The 16,809-nt window shown below is 39.9% G+C and overlaps 2 protein-coding genes across 2 annotated transcripts; both read left to right on the top strand.

The window, feature by feature from the left end:
- Positions 1 to 1,050: 1,050 nt before the first annotated feature.
- Positions 1,051 to 3,480, top strand: fosab (v-fos FBJ murine osteosarcoma viral oncogene homolog Ab). Its single transcript, XM_020656950.3, has 4 exons — positions 1,051 to 1,319; positions 1,764 to 1,991; positions 2,102 to 2,209; positions 2,317 to 3,480. Exons 1-4 carry the CDS (start codon positions 1,185 to 1,187, stop codon positions 2,986 to 2,988), a joined length of 1,143 nt encoding a protein of 380 aa, XP_020512606.1. The 5' UTR covers positions 1,051 to 1,184; the 3' UTR covers positions 2,989 to 3,480.
- A 5,080-nt stretch (positions 3,481 to 8,560) lies between these two features.
- tmed10 (transmembrane p24 trafficking protein 10) lies at positions 8,561 to 15,957 on the top strand. The gene is made up of 5 exons (XM_020656947.3): positions 8,561 to 8,796; positions 9,691 to 9,811; positions 10,098 to 10,171; positions 13,367 to 13,493; positions 14,588 to 15,957. The coding sequence occupies exons 1-5, from the start codon at positions 8,620 to 8,622 to the stop codon at positions 14,707 to 14,709; spliced, it is 621 nt and encodes a 206-aa protein (XP_020512603.1). The 5' UTR covers positions 8,561 to 8,619; the 3' UTR covers positions 14,710 to 15,957.
- Positions 15,958 to 16,809: the final 852 nt, after the last annotated feature.

The raw sequence follows: 16,809 nt of genomic DNA, 5'->3' as shown, positions 1-16,809 counted from the left end.
TGTTACTAAAGTGACAGCAGGTGGAGTTGTAGATAAGAGGTGGAGCTCCGACAGATAGGCAGATGGATCCAACAGGCTTGTGTCTGGAGGTTTACCTGTATGAGGATTGAATTGTGCAAGTCAAGAGGTACTGCTGAAGAACTGGAGACCCTGATATAGCCTGGTTCTTGAGAAAGTATCTTTACCCTCTTACATGGTGGACATCTAACATGCTGTTGTACAGACAAAGACAACAGTACACACTATATATGTGAAACACTTTAATTCTGTGTGTTGTGACAAAATGTGTGAGCAAAATATTAGGTTCATACTGGATCTTGTCTTGGGTGATTTAAATGAACAGGTCAAAAAGAAAATGCAGCATTTAGCCTACTCACGGTAGATTTATAGTTTTTCCACGGAGAGCTATAGTAAAGTCCTATAAATGCAATAAAATCGGCCTTAAATTAGATAAAACTCATGTTCATTGCTAAGGTGGTAGGGTATTCTAATGTGTAATATTCAATGTTTGTCACTCGTATTTCATAACAGACAAATCTGCATGTTCAAATTTACCTCTGATGTAGGCTACTTTGGTGTGTAGGATGTACTTTCGCTGACCATTGTCCCACTTCTTCAGTTTTCTTAACAGCCTTGGTGTTTGTTGTCGTGGATAACGTCATGTCGCTGTCGGCCACTCGGATGGTGTATTTCCCAGCAAGGTCCGCCCATTTTACAGGATGCACCATATTTGGAAAATGACGTGTTGGGGATACCGTTTCTGGAATATTCCATTTCTTGAAGGCACGTTTAAAAATGTTATCTGTAAACGTTCCTTTTCGTATAACAGCAGAAAACATGAGTTAATATTGACTATTCAGTGCATTCAAACTATGTGCGAGTTAGACTTTTATTTTTTCTCTGCGTTGTTATGTCAATTGTTTTGTTGTTTTCTCCCCGCGGTGTCGGTTTAGGAGCGCTCCTCCTTGCCTACGTCATTTGACGATGCGGTCTCAACCTTTATAAGCGCTCCGAGCTGCCAGAGGTGGCATTCAAACTTTTTACTAGCAGAGTGACACTACAAGGAAAAAAAACATCGGGAGCTGAGTTTGAGAGTTCCTCGCAAACCCTTTTTTTTAAAGGATATCCTCGCGGTTCACATTTCCTCGTTCATTTGGATCTTCCTACTTGTTTGTTGAGGAAATATGATGTTTACCGCTTTCAACACGGAGTGCGATTCCTCCTCCCGCTGCAGCACTGCATCTCCCTCCGGGGACAACCTAGCGTACTTTAACTCACCATCCGGATCTTACTCCAGCATGGGATCCCCCCAGTCTCAGGTACGTCCAGGCAAAGATTTTTGTGCTTTTATTATTAATATAATTTTAAGGCTGTGTTGATTTGTTTTTGTTTGCAAAGCGAGAACGAAGCTGGATAGATAAAGCTCGGTTTAAATTTCACTGAATTATTCTTATCAGGCTTTAAAATGTAGTTTCCTAATAATCAGCAGGGCCTGATTGATCGATATTAATATCTTATGCCAGTTGTGCTTCACATAGCCTAGTCGACCTGCGCTTCACTGTGCAAGGCAAGCTTCATTCATCCACCTGGAAACTCCTCTGAGAGAGTGTAACGTCATAGCTGACATCATATGGATATTTTTAACCCACCTAGCTTTTTATAGGCCCCCTGTTTCATTCATAGACACCCTGCAATGCTGCACACTCTCCTCCAGAGACTTTACAACATGTACTGATGATTCTCTTGCTTCATTTCCTCTACAGGATTACACTGACCTGACAGCATCAAGTGCCTCCTTCATCCCCACTGTCACAGCCATTTCAACAAGCCCAGACTTGCAGTGGATGGTGCAGCCTTTGATCTCCTCAGTGGCCCCCTCTCACAGAGCTCCCCACTACACCTCCAGCCCCAGCTCTGCCTATTCCAGACCAGCCATGAGGTCTGCAGCCTCCAAGGCTCACAACTCTCTGAAAAGGGGAAGAATGGAACAGGTAATTATCATCTTATCATGAACTTCCAAGTATGACATAACATCTTCCATGTTAGAGTTTTGATTATTATAGAGCTGGAGGTTTAACTTCTTCAATCTTCAATTTTTCAGATAACACCCGAGGAGGAGGAGAAGAAGAAAGTTCGTAGGGAAAGAAATAAGCAGGCCGCAGCAAAATGCCGCAACAGGAGGCGAGAGCTTACAGACACTCTGCAATCTGTAAGTATATGCAACAAATGTACCACCACTCATTAAAATATATTCACACCAAAGCCTGCACCGTTATTCAGCAGCCAAGCTAATTCCACCTTCTCTTCCCGTCACAGGAGACTGATCAGCTAGAGGATGAGAAGTCTAGTCTGCAGAACGATATTGCCAATCTCCTGAAGGAGAAGGAGAGGCTTGAGTTCATTCTGGCTGCTCACCAGCCCATCTGTAAAATCCCCTCAGAGCTGGACACAGAGTTCTCCATCACCACTATTTCTCCTGTCTACTCCTGCCACTCCACCAAGGTGTCCCCCCAGCCTCAGACCACCCTAGCTGCACCCATCATCACTTCCAGCCAGCCAACCTTCACCTCAACCTCCCACTCCATCTTCTCCAGCAGCAGCTCCATCCTCTCCACTGCTACCATTTCCGGCAGCACGGTAAAAATGACGGACCTGGACTCCTCGGTCCTGGAGGAGTCTCTGGATCTGCTGGCAAAGACGGAGTTGGAGACGGCTCGCTCGGTTCCAGAAGTCGACCTGTCCAATTCCCTCTACACAGCTCAGGACTGGGAGCCCCTTCACGCATCAGCAAATACCAATGACTTTGAGCCCTTGTGCACGCCAGTGGTGACCTGCACACCTGCCGGCACCACCTTCACATCTTCCTTTGTGTTTACCTTCCCAGAGGCAGAGACCTTCCCTACCTGTGGCATCGCCCACAGGAGAGGAAGTAACAGTAACGACCAGTCTTCAGACTCCCTCAGCTCACCAACCTTGCTGGCCCTTTAAAGACTCTTCCAGAACCAATAAATGTTCCAATTAAGCACATGTTCATGATGTGCAGACCACAGGGCTATGGGAAAGACTGAAACCAATTATTTATGATTTAATCTGTATCTATACTTGCCTATTACACCAATGTAGCAAGTTAAAAGCATGTTTCAAGTAATACCACGTAGTTGTTTTTATAAGTTAATATTTTCTGGTGCTGAATAACAAAAAAAAAAAAAGTTTTAGTGTTGGATGTGTTTACAGAGCAATAGTTATTATTGATCCAGTTTGTTTTTCTGGTTGATGGAATGTAAGAGTAATTGTGAACTTTTTGTGAAACTAAAAACTGACGTGCTTTGTCTTAACCATTGTCTGAGTGGTCTAGTATGAAGTTTTCTGTGAAAACATAAGTGGAGTTAATTTATGAAATTTTATTTTTTTACAAAGAGAGTAACTATATGATTGCTGTCTATATGATATGTAAATAAAAGATAGTGATATTTCAATTCAGTTAATTGTTGGTTTTACTCTTTGAATTTCCTGTTTAGGCAATTACATGCACACCTTAATATTTACAGTCTGATGCACACACACTAAAATATGTCAGAAAGATATAAAGTAAGTGAGATACAAAAAAGGATTCTGTGGGAATCAACCATAGACTGTAAATATTGAATCAACACACAATTAAAATGTCCAAAATTAGCTTCTTTAAGGAATGGCAGTTTTCCCTGCACCTCCACTGGCTCTATTTATTGTTCCGTCTGTTGCCAAGGTTAACTACACGTCAGGGTTCTGACGTCAGTGCGTTCTTTTCCTTTTTTTTTTATTTGCAGGCACAGCGCGATGACGTTTCACATCCTTGCCCAAATATAGAAGGTTAGCGCTGTGTGTTGCTGTCAGCCACAGCTGTGAGCAGACAGTCGACGAAGTCAGCAGACAACCTCTTTTTCCGTTTAAACATCGAACAAAGTAGCCTATTCGTCTTGAGTCTTCCCTATGGATGAAACTTATTTGACCGTCAGTAGGCCTATATGTATGAGAACAAACAGGAAAACGTGATTCTTTGATTCCATAAGCGAGGCGGTGTGTTTTCGACGGCTGCACGCTCATGGTTATACAACAGAAATCATGTGTATGTGAAAGCAACATTTCAACCACTATCCACGATGGCTTTGATTTATTCTGTTTCCCCAGAAGGCTTGAATTTTATCACAATATCTCCTCCCACTGTCAAAGATGTGATTACAGCACAATCCAAGAAAGGGTTAGTCGGCAGGAATAATTCATGAAGGCAAAGACAGAAGCTTTGAAGATAAGCAAATGGACTTAGGACATGTAGATAGCTGGACTTGAAGTGTAAAGGCTGCTTGAAATCTGTTAATGTTTTTGTTTTGTTTTGTTATTTCAGCCTTTTTCGAAAACTCTCCCTTCCAATCAAAGACACACAAAATAAACATTTGCACACCTGTGCCAAGATGTACAGGCATATTCCAGAAATCTCTTCAATGATAAGCTTCACAATTCAATATTTAACATTCTCCAAATCTAGAATATTATCTTCTCCCACATACATAAAAGGCTGGAGACCGCTTTATATAAGTGCATATATACGGCTGTGAAGAAACATGCAACTAACCCAAAATGTGTGAACAATAACTTTTAAAGGGTTTGATCCTTAATAACTTGATTTGCTTTTTTCTACTCCATGATTTTTGACAAATACTGGACATCTAAAGGCCTACTTTATTTCAACTTTTAGTTTTATGGTCCCATTGCAAGCAAGGTTCTCTATAATCTGTAAATGACATGCGTCTTTGTGACTATGCAATCTTTACTTTTCCATCTTTTTTAACAGGAGATGTTCCTCTTAAAAACAATTTGTGGACATTGAAACGGAAAATCCATTTCACAATGTTCAGTGACAAATTAAATACCATATTATTCAATGATCACAGTGTCATTTAAGTGTACACATCTGACAAAATCTTTCTCCCCCTCTCTTCTACTTGACACTCTTTCACCTCAATTGGTAATTTCGCCCTTGATCAATATTTCACCATATGTTAAGAATCATCAGAAGGCGAGGCAGGTTGCTTAATGGCTTTACACAGGAAATGTGGCGTACGCTCACGAGGGACACACTGAGTGGAAGACTACCAGCGCACAATAACTATCTTACTCTGACGTTTGAGACCTTCTAGCGTGGTCACACCCTTTTTGTGCAACACGGGCCGTTCCTCTATTTTCTCTTAGCCAATTCTTGAAAAGTAGAACCTGGCATAAAACAATTCAAATGTTCAATGTACAATAATAACTAAAGAAGTACAGAAGTACCATGTTTCACCTTTAAGATTAATTGAAACTGTTTTACATAGCCTCTTATCTGTCAACAATGTGCTATTGTATAACTGTTGTATTTGTGTTTCTTTTTGCACTTTAGCCGAGCCACTTTTCCTTTTATTTTCACTCCCAGTGCAACCATGCAGCCCCTAATAGCGCTGTCTATTAATACCCCTTTGCCAGCCCTGGGGAGATGGGGAAGCAGCCGAAATAGCAGGTGCCTATTGCTTCTTTTAACATCAGCATCAACAGCAGTAAAATTAGACCACTATGACGCCAACCTGCGTTGGTGCTGCAACCCAGGGGAGGAAGCAGGCAGCATACGCCATAAGAAAGAGAGGAGAAAAGTGAGAGCAAGGGGAGGAGGAGGAGGGAAGGAGGCAGACAGCGATCCCTGCTTTGATGTAATTGTGAGCACAGTGATGAAATAGTTGGGTTCACCTCTGTGTCACAATGGAACCCATACACACCTATATTTTGTCGAGAGACAATATGAAGTCCATGATCACTTCTGTGTCTCCCCGCTGTGACTGATAGATTGATACTGTTACTAAGCATTTAGAATGACATACACAAAATGCATTCTTACTGAAGCAGGTGATTTTTTTCTCAGCATATTTAACAACCAATAGAAGGAATACTGTGTGCATATAGCCACAGTATTTACAATCTATGACAGTGATCTGTATATGCATGACCTAATTTGATTATTCTGTGCTCTTAACAGTGCATTCGCGTGTCTAACTTTCATTTGTTTTTTCAGTGCCTTATCTGGAGGTGATAACAATTATAACTCAAAGAACGACAGCAATCCAATGAAGGGTGTGTAGACTCTTGCGTCAGCATTCTTTGTCCAATCTCATTTAAGGAAGTGTTCCTCCAAAGTACAACTTTCATAATGACATGCTGACAAGTGCCCAGAGGTGATAAAATTGTACAATCTATAGTGAGATTATTCAAGTAACTTTCCAGGTTCCGTACAGACTCTGTTTTGTCCTTGGGAATATAAAAAAAGCGTTGAAAAACACAGGAGGTTCATATTTTAGCGATTAAACATGTAAAAAATATTGATTAGTTACAGCAATTGTAAGATTTTCGTTTCTGACATAACAGCTCTGCATGGAGGTGCTTGTGTGACAAGCTATTCTTGGAGGGTTTTTTGACGCACTAAGCTACAATACTGAAGGGATTTCTCCATCCAATAATTACAGTGCACTTAGTGCCAGACTCCCCACACAGCAGCCTGTCCTTGTCTCGTGGGATCAGTAACAAGGATGTTTCCCTGGAAACTGGACAGCTCTATCATATATAATTGGGTAATCTGTGAGCTGCTGACAGAAAAATAATAGCTTTTGGGATCTTTAAAAAAAACCCAGCCAACACTGAGGGTGATATGTACGTAACCAGGAGTCACCATCACATCTAGACAGATTATTATGTAATTATGGGAACACTGAAGACATTTTGTGAAAATCTATAGACTCCAATAATATTAAGACTGTTTGCAGAACAGATGTGAAGAGTAAATGGGGTAAGTAAATGCGAGTAGGTTTAAGAAATGTAGAATAATTTCCCTTGGGATCATTAACGTGTCTATCTAATATCTATCTGTTTGTCTGTCTGTCTGTCTGTCTGTCTGTCTGTCTGTCTGTCTGTCTGTCTGTCTGTCTGTCTGTCTGTCATATTACACTTTCTTTTTCGTTTCAGATATACAAGCTCAGACTTCATCTCATGTTTATGCTGGCTGCAAGTTAGGAAATCACATACTATTAGAAATGTCCATTTTCATAGCAGAAGTAAACATGTTTACAGCCTGGTTTAAAAATAAGAATTTGGTCTGTTTAGATTATTTCTTGATCGGTCCCCACTACAGGGGAGAATTTGAAAAAAAAAAGAAGCTAATCTGTTAATCTGTTAATAAGGTTAATGAGTCATTCATAATAAGGGGCGCGGCTGATCTGACTGATGGGCGGGCGTGTTATAGCGGTTTGTCAGGAGGCTTAAGGCTTGCCTCAGCTTCAGCTCTTTGCCCATTACTGGGTTGACCAAATGTTAGTTTGAGACAGCATTTCCCAATGTGGCAACCATCATTGGTTGGCTTCAAATGTCAGCTTGATAAACCAATGGGTGACATCACTGAGACTACGTCCATGTTTTATACTGTCTATGGTTTAAACACTCACATTAGAGTGAAGGAAAACATGTTTAACCCTGCTGACTGGATGCAGTGTAGGTCATAAAACCCTGACTCCTCCATGTTAATAGAAGGGATATTCATCAAACTATAATGCTAAAATACACGTCAAATACATTTTTATCAAACCCAGATTCGTGATATTTTTTCATGTGGAATTGTTTTTTTGACTGATTAGTTGTATATTGCAAAAAGAGCTGATGTAACTCATGATTGACAGCTCTGTTGACAAATGCAGATCCTTGGAGTTTTGTATTTTTTTTAAATTGTTGATATAAACTATAAATTAATGAAACTATAATAAAGGTATTTTGCTCTGCTGCGCTATAGTTTAACAGTATTATCTGTGTAATTGCTCAGGAACGAAGGGGGCACTTAGGTTGCAAGAATGTTTAGGATTCATAAATGTTATCCCTCATCTGCCAAATGTGGCAGACAGCTTCACTAAAAAGTTGTAAAGGTGTTGGTTCTGAATCCATCCAGGTTTACCATAAAGTCTATTTATTGGGGACCGCCAAGATTTTTAGCAAAGGGTTTTATCCAGCCTTGCACTATGGAGGACTAAAAGTGCCAAAATGAAATATATAAATATATAATAAATTAAATCATTACATGTGTCATCAATTATTTAATATTGGAAATAAATCAACAAATATATAATTATTTATTATAGTAGTTGAATGATTTCCTGAATGAGTGTACATCTGTGCTTGTTGTTCCGCTTTAGTCATCCTTACCCCCCCTCCCCATGATATCTGCCCCCCTCCCAATGTTGTGTTGAACTGAAGCTTTAAACTCCTGGATATAATTTAATACTACTATTAAATGCATGTGTTATTAAATAATTACACATGCATTTAATTAATTAATCAATTATATATTTATATATTTCATATTTGGCACTTTTAGTCCTCCATAGTGCTCAGCTTTTGACCCCTCCATGGGGAAATTGACTTGGAATGAACCTGACCTGGCAGATAAGAGTGTAGTTCTCCCTCCAGGCCGGCGGCGGCGCTGGAGAGCCCTGTCAGGCCGGTTGTGTGAGTTGGAACTTGGTGTTAAGCTGGCTGGTCTGGCACGGGCTGGTTGGTCGGTTTGTTGAGGGGTTAGCCATGGCTCGACTCGCAGTGCTACTGCTGTTACCGGTTCTTATTGAATCCGTATTCTCCATTTCTTTCTTTTTACCGGTCAACACAAGAAAGTGCTTACGAGAGGAGATCCACAAAGACGTCCTCGTCACGGGGGAGTATGAAATAAGTGAACAGGCGAACACGAAAACTAATCTGAAGGTGAGCACAGACCTCGACCAGCTACCTGTCTGTACGGAGGCCGAAATGTCTCCGTCCAGTTATCGTGCGTGTTGAATCACATTAGCGTTAACAAGAGAAAACCCCCAAAGATATAGAAAGTCTTTACAAGTCGGTGCAGTGCGTCTGATTTTATTATCTTAACTATTGTGGACATCGTCTGAAGCCCTAGGCCTCGGAAACTCGTCTTCCTGGTTTTAGTGGCTAATTAGCGAGCTAACGTCAGTGCTCGCCACCCTTATTGGTTATTCGTATGCTTTGGCGTTCCCTTAATTTAATCCGACGCCATTGGTTTTTTAATCACCTACCGTGGGTGCTTTTTTTCTACCGTATCAGTGCGACTGGCCTGGTGAAGTGTTTTCTCTCCATGTCAGCGGCTCTGCTCTGCTGCTGTAACACGTCAGTCTTACCCTCCATTCAACAAGCTAGCGGTGTTAGCACATTAGCCAATTAATGTCCCACCACAGCGTGCAGGTGTTTTAATAAAGGGCTTTCTAGGATTTTCCCCACATGTGATAATCTTACAATTGTTGTAAAAAAGAGGTTGCACCCTAATGGAGAGTGTTTTTTTTGTTTTTTTGTATTGATAAACAGTCTTTATGTTTAACAGCTGCTAAGAAGTAACCAGCATGCTGCTGTTAGTATTAACCTGATTTAAACTTTTTATAATTGCAATTAAATATCCAAAACTAAATCTATAGATAGAAATGATTGAAATACCCTGCTAAAACCCTTTAAGTGCATGTTAAAAAGCTGCAACTCCTCACATTTGAGATTCTAGGCTGTATTGTTTTTTTTTAAGTGAAAGACTAGATGGACTTTTTGTAATCTGGCATTATTGTGATAGTCAATTATTTTTTTTTTTTAACTTTGCAGATCACAGATTCCTCCAGCCACACTCTTTACTCCAAGGAAGATGCCACAAAAGGAAAGTTTGCATTCACCACGGAGGACTATGACATGTTTGAAGTGTGCTTCGAGAGCAAGTCACCCATGGGTAAGTTGCCACGATCAGGTAGCTCACGGTCACAAAGTTCAGATTTATTTGGGATGCTGTCGGCTTAGTGGTTGGTGCGCAGAAGAAAAGCTGAAAAAGATATTCGGGATGAATGACAGGGGAATTGCTCCTAGTGTTTGGAAAAAACAATAACAGTGAAAAGTTTTTTTTTTTTTGGCAGCTTGGAGATTTCTGCACTTCCAACTTTGTCAACAAAGCATAAAGAGGGAACACATTTACTTAGTGATTTGCATAGGATTCTGAAATCTCTGCTCATTTTCATTAGGGACTGGAAGAGTGCCTGACCAGCTGGTCAATCTGGACATGAAGCATGGTGTGGAGGCCAAAAACTACGAAGAGGTAAGCAGGGTCTAACAAGCATGCTTTCTTTGTCATTGTAAAGATGTGTGGATATCTGTCTGCAGCACAAGGACACGATCAGTGAATGTGGGTCATTGGTCTGAAGGCGGGGGTTTCAATACATCTATTTTGTCTACATATACATTCTAGTTTAATTAAAGCCACAGGTCTATTTCAATCAACAGCCAACATGACCCTGGAGAAATTATTTTGGGTAATCCAAACATTCTTAATACAATAAAAACCTTGTTTCTTCTTTTGGGAAGTTCGTTTAAAAAAAAAAAAAAAAGGATTCACTCAACTCACGATACGATTCTCTCATGATTTAGTTTAAAGAATGAGGCTTTAGATAAACTATGACAGAAAAAGATTCCTTTAGGGGCTTCAAACCCACTTGTCAGTGTGGTTTCTCCTTTTAATGTTTTTTATCTCTCAACAAGAGGAGGTGATTGGAGCTTCTCGTTGTGGTGTCGATTAAATGCTGCATCATGTTGGTTGTGCTGTTTGTGTAGTTCCCTGTCTTCTTTGTGGTGCGTCCTCAATTTCAAAATCTTGCTCTGCAGCTGCCAACCGCCACTGCTGACGCTCACGATGTTATTGCGTTCAATTTCTCGGAGTACCGATGTGAACCTTGACACTTTTTTAATCAATTTATCAGGATTTTATGATTCATCTTTACATCCCTACTCATTAGTATGATCCTTGTTAAATGTTTCACTGCATCCTAACTCAAGAAACCTTGTTAGATAAGCATCTGTCCAAACAAGTATATTCTGCTCATGCACCATCATTAGATTTCTGCAACATCTAAAAAAAACAAAGTTGTTCCTTTTGTTGCCTTGCGATGTTTAACTGGCAGTTGAAGTTGCAATTGTCAAATTATGAGAATGACTTCGAGTTGACCCAGTATTTACATAAGGGGAGGGTCTTTGCCTCCGCTACACTTCACATTTTCCTTAATAGGGACATATCCTTGTGCATCATCACTTACACTACCCAGCAGTTCTTCTGAGAATGAATAACACTTGGTGCTGTGGGTGCCTCAGGCAACACTTAAAAATAAGAAGTGCTAAAGCTCTGAGGCGAGAATCACCCTCCCTCCCACACGCTGCACAAACATGACGTTCTGTTCTGCTCATTGTGGAGGCGGATGTTCAGGGAGAGCTCGGGTGGGCATGCCTGTTTGTGGGAAGGTGGGTGGAGCTGAATTCACACATGTATTCACCTGCGTAGATGGGTGTGTCAATTTTGTTCTTTGACAGTGTTCAAGTGTGTGGTCTTGGCAGATGCAACCTGTTCTGTAAAAGTTTCCTGTTTTTTTTTTTGTTCTCTGCTTATTTGATGTCATATGCATTCTGCATTTCTGGCCAGTTTTCCTTTTTAAAGGTTTTTTTTTTTTAGAACAACTAACCGTATCTGGGGCTGCTGCAGAACTGTTCATCAGACACAGCAGAGAAACAAAGTTGTTTAGCTGTTTAATGTGTTGCGTTGCTTTGTCAGTTCACGCTTTGGATGAGACAGTATTATAATTTCATGTCACAATTATGCAGGCCAACATACTTCTGATTCACAAAACATTTATGGAAATCAGCACAAAAAGCTTTCAAACTGGTACTGAACTGGAATCCATTTACTTTACATTGTGTATTTATTGTAATACAAATGTGGCAAACAGTAAAAAAAAACAAAAAACATGGAAAAACAGTTCATCTCAATGTAGGTTATACAGAAATGTATAAGCCCTTTTGCATAAATGCAGGATAGATAAACAATACATTTGATTGTCATAAACTAAACACTTCTTAATGATTATGGAGATTCCACACAGTCTACTTACTATGTGTTGTTGTTAGGGATGTAAAGATTAATCTTAGATTGTGATAAATCGATTCAAAGGTCGCAATAATATCATAAGGATCAGCAGCTGTAGATTAAGATTTTGAAATTGAGAACGCACCACCGTCTATTAAATCGGAGGTGTGGAAGCATTTTGGCTTCCCCAAGACAGAAAATGGAAGAGGTGAGAAGATAACAGACGAGACAAAAAAACTGTGCGAATGTTGCAAGAAGACAGGGAACTACACAAACAGCACAACCAACATGATGCAGCATTTAATCGACACCACAATGAGAAGCTCCAATCACCTCTCCTTGTTGAGAGAGAGAAAAAAAACCGAATATTTTTTATAATTTGTCTACAGTCTCATTTTATGAAATAAATCGTGAGAGAAGCATATGAGTTGAGTGAATCGTTGCATTCCTAGTTGTTGTGAAACACCTAATCTCTGCACACTGACTACACGCACAGTGCTGCAGGAGAGCAACGCAGAGCATCATCAGGGACCAACATCATCCAGCTCATTCAGGTGGAAGGACTCAGGCTACAACCTGAGACACCACAGGCCAGTGAGCATCTTCACTCACAATGTCCGCTTCCACAACAGCTTCTTTCCAGTCGCTGTAAGACTTGATCACAAGACATTAAGTCGGGAATGAAATACCACACCCCACACCTCGCCTGCTCAGTCGACAGCTATCCACATCATGGGTGGTAAACCTGTTTTAATAACTGAGCAAAAATGATGCAATAACATCTGTGGACAATTATCTCTGTGCAATACCATGATCTTAAAAATCTCATGCAAAACTAGGTTTACACAATTCTCAGGGGTGAAAAAAAAAAAATACTCTGAAAATACTTCAGAGTTCTACGGTGCCCCTTAAGGGACATAATAGGGGGAATACTTTTTTGGAAAGGGTTAAATCCCCAAAAAGCTTTTTTCAGTTTTCTCTTGTCAATCACTCATCAGCCGAGCAAAAGTGTTGTCATCTTTTTTTTTTTCCCCACTAGCTTTGACACATTTTTGTACATGCCACACGTTTTATATCGGTGAATGCGCTCTTGAATTTTCACCACAATCAAGCTGAACAAAAGTTTGATAAAGATCAAACGCCACCTCAGGTGCGGTGCAGCTGTTCAGTTCACACCAGAGTTCACATAGAAGCCGTCTCACCAGTCATTGATGAACAGGTGTAAGTGGGAGTACACAGTTCAAATGCACGAGGTGCATTCACAGCTCATGAGGGACACCTACTGGACAAATTAAACAATGGCACAATGTTTTGAAAATAATTTCTATTATTACTATGAATTCCCAGGCATCACTTTTTAACAGCTTGTGTTCGTCTCTCCAGATTGCCAAGGTGGAGAAGCTGAAGCCTCTGGAGGTGGAGCTGAGGCGACTGGAGGACCTGTCAGAGTCCATTGTGAATGACTTTGCTTACATGAAGAAGAGAGAGGAGGAGATGCGAGACACCAATGGTGAGAAAGCAAAGAATTTGGTTAACTTGCCTACAAAACACAAATTACCAGAGGCGCTGTTGGCCTAGCGGTTAGGTCGCACTCCTTATATGGAGGCAATAGTCCTCAAAGCAGGCAGCCAGGGTTCTAGTTTAATCTGTCACTCCTTTCACACAAGTCATTCCCCCCCTCGCTCTCTCTCCCTGATTTCATACTTTGACTAAAAAAGCCTGAAATTAAACATTTAAAAAAAAAAAAAAAAAACACAAATGACAATTTCTCAGCCCAAAAAAATCTGGTTCACTTAATTAACTTGAACATCTTATCTTGTTCTTAAACCAGTCTGATATTTTAAAGATTACAGTTTAGCTAAATCATGTCTGGAGATTATTTTTTCTAATTCCCTTTGATCATACTTCTTTTTTATATTTGATCGCTGACACGAGACAGCAAGTATTTTGAGGAGAGAAATGTTTGATCTGTTGATCTATTTTCACAACAATCACAAGGCTTTATAAAATAAGATTTTTTTTTTTTTTTTTTTTTGCACATCAGAATTTGTGCCTGCTTCAATCTCAATTAAAGCTATTCAAGTTTTTCCCCTTGATTTTGGAAAAGTGAAGCTATTAATTGGAGTGAGATGTTAGTGTAGTATGTGGTTGTTTTGACAGTTATTGTAATATAAGGCTCAAAGACACCATAATGTCTACATCTGCAGCTCTTTACTTCTTTTCTGTTTCCATTCCATTGATATCAAAAAGACAAAAGTACATCTGCCCTTCTCTCTATTTGTAAGAACACTAGTAAGAACAGTAATCTTAAAAAATGAACTCAATGGTCAAAATCTCACCCATTATGTTCAGAGTAAGCAGAAAATGTTCAGGTTCTGCTCATGCAAAAAGTCCAGTTTGAAAAATATGGTGACTTGTCTGACTGTACAAGATTAATTATAACTTAAAGTTTGAACAAGCTTGAGGAAGTGTTTGAATCACCATAGGGAATGGGAGTATAGTTGTCTCTTTTTGTAGGTTGGATCATTGTATTAAACAAGAAGCCCCTGACCAATAATAACACTCTTCTGTTACCCCCCCCCCCCCCCCTCCCCCCTCCTCCAGAGTCAACCAACACGCGCGTGCTCTACTTCAGCATATTCTCCATGTGCTGTCTCATCGGGCTGGCTACATGGCAGGTCTTCTACTTGCGGCGCTTCTTCAAGGCAAAGAAGCTGATCGAGTAGAGCGACTCCTGGCTCCTTTACTTCGAGGGAAGCTGCCTGTCAGTCAGCCAGCCAGCCAGCCAGCCAGCCAACCAACACATCCCAACATCCACCCTTCTTGGACTAGCTTCAGCAAACAACAGACAGCAAGTGGGGTTGAGGGGCTCTCAAATTCTAGATTTCACGGCTGAAAGAGTACCCGGCTTGTCCTCCTGAAAAAAAGATCCACCTGCTTATTAAGTGGCTTGAAACATGCAAAGCGCTGTAGGGAGAAATGCACTGTGAGGCATGGAGAACGCACGTGTCCTTCTCTATGGTACCTCTCATTTCTGTCTGCACTGTTTTAAATGTTGCAGCTTTCTCAATAAGAACTTGTTCCTTCAATCAGTTGAACAGTGATGTTTGATTTTGAGCTCTCTTTGAATGGATGTGCCATGAGTGAATGTCATTTGCCCCTCTGTTGATGTACACATTATTTGCCACGCCAAGCAATCTAGATCCTTGGTGCCCTTTTTATCAAGTGATGGCTATTTGAAAAAGTGGTTTGTTGTTACTTTGATGAAAAGATTGGCGACCACTGAACTCCTGTGTTTTGTCACTTAATTTGCATACATGTTTGGTAGCTAAATTTAACAGTGTCTTTAGGTTGTTTTTTTTCATTTTGTAAATGCTTCTTAGTTGCTTTGATTGGTTTATATTTTTGGGTGGGGGGTTATGAGCTTTCTGAGTAATATTCTCTTAGTTATTAAAAAAAGGTCACTTTTATGAGCTCTCTCACGTTCTAGTTTTGTTTATGAAACACCTGAAAAATGAATTTATCACCAATTAAAATAGCCAGAAACCAAAACCTTTGTCTTTATACTTGTACACATTTCTTTTGTCAGAATGCTTTGGGTGGAGGTTTTACAGCAGATGTAAAGAAGGATACCCAAACAATTCAGAATTTTCCTTTGTCATTCACGCTTTATCTTTACACACTGGTAAATTTAGTAATCTGTTTTAAATTATCAAACTATCACATCGTAAATACAGTGACTTGCAGATCCATCCAGCTTGCTTTGTTTGTTCAGACATTTATTTGAGGCTTGGGTTACAAGAGAGTGTGGGGTTGTTTTTTTTGACAGGGATTAATTAAGGCATCTGTCATGGATACATTTTTAACAATGGACATGCGCGTTGTGCGTAATCAATAATTTTTATGTTGACTGATAAATTTTGTAAATTTGTGTTGGGCTTTTATTCAATAAAATATTGGATGGATTTACATTAGTTATGCTGTCTAGCATGTTTTCAACTGGTTTGTGCTTAATGCATGGGTCTGGAAGGAGTTGTTGGAAGTCACGTTTCATTATGTAGGTCATTTCTGCAACAAGGCAATTCAAAGTGCTTCACACAAGACATCAAACGCATCAAGACAAAGGAATAAAGAAACATTAAGAATAGAACATTTGAAAATCACTATACATTCACCGAGAGGATTAAATATGAATATATGTACTGAAGAAGATCCAAAAGAAATGCAGAAATATATTATTATTCATGAAGGCTGTAATTTCACAGTATTGTGACTCCTAAAATATACTGACGATATCTCCATCTTTGAGAGTATATTCAATCGCCACAAAGCTTTTGTTGTTCTGCTGGCTGCTGTAGTGCCCAAAGAAATAGTTATTTTCAGACTATAAATTTACTTTTTACATTTTTATTGATTCAGTTTTCAGGTGTAATTCGTGATCAACTCGGCCTGCGCAGTTGTGAGCAACTCTACCTGTTTGATCCAAGTTAAGGTAATAATTGTATTAATATATTGAATATATATAAGTGTCAATCCAAGGGCATACATTTGTATTTAGTTGAGCCTGAGCTAAGACAGTTGTACAAAGCAGTATCATGAGTAGGGGAGAAAAGCATTTGGTTATCTATCCTTGACAGATGGACACAAATCCGTGAGCCCCTGAAGGCAACAGATGATACACAAGAGACTGCAAACGATCGCGCACGGATTATAAACACAGACTGTAAATATTTCTATTTTATATTGTCTTTGTAATGGGGATCGGGGGTGGCGGTAACTCAACTTGAACGCTCGTTTCCAACCGCAATTTAACAGACAGAAGAAGA

Source organism: Labrus bergylta, chromosome 15 (genome assembly GCF_963930695.1).
Source record: "Labrus bergylta chromosome 15, fLabBer1.1, whole genome shotgun sequence".
Classification (NCBI taxonomy): domain Eukaryota; kingdom Metazoa; phylum Chordata; class Actinopteri; order Labriformes; family Labridae; genus Labrus; species Labrus bergylta.
Note: the sequence above shows the minus strand (reverse complement) of the source record. Positions and strands in the feature narration are given on the sequence as shown.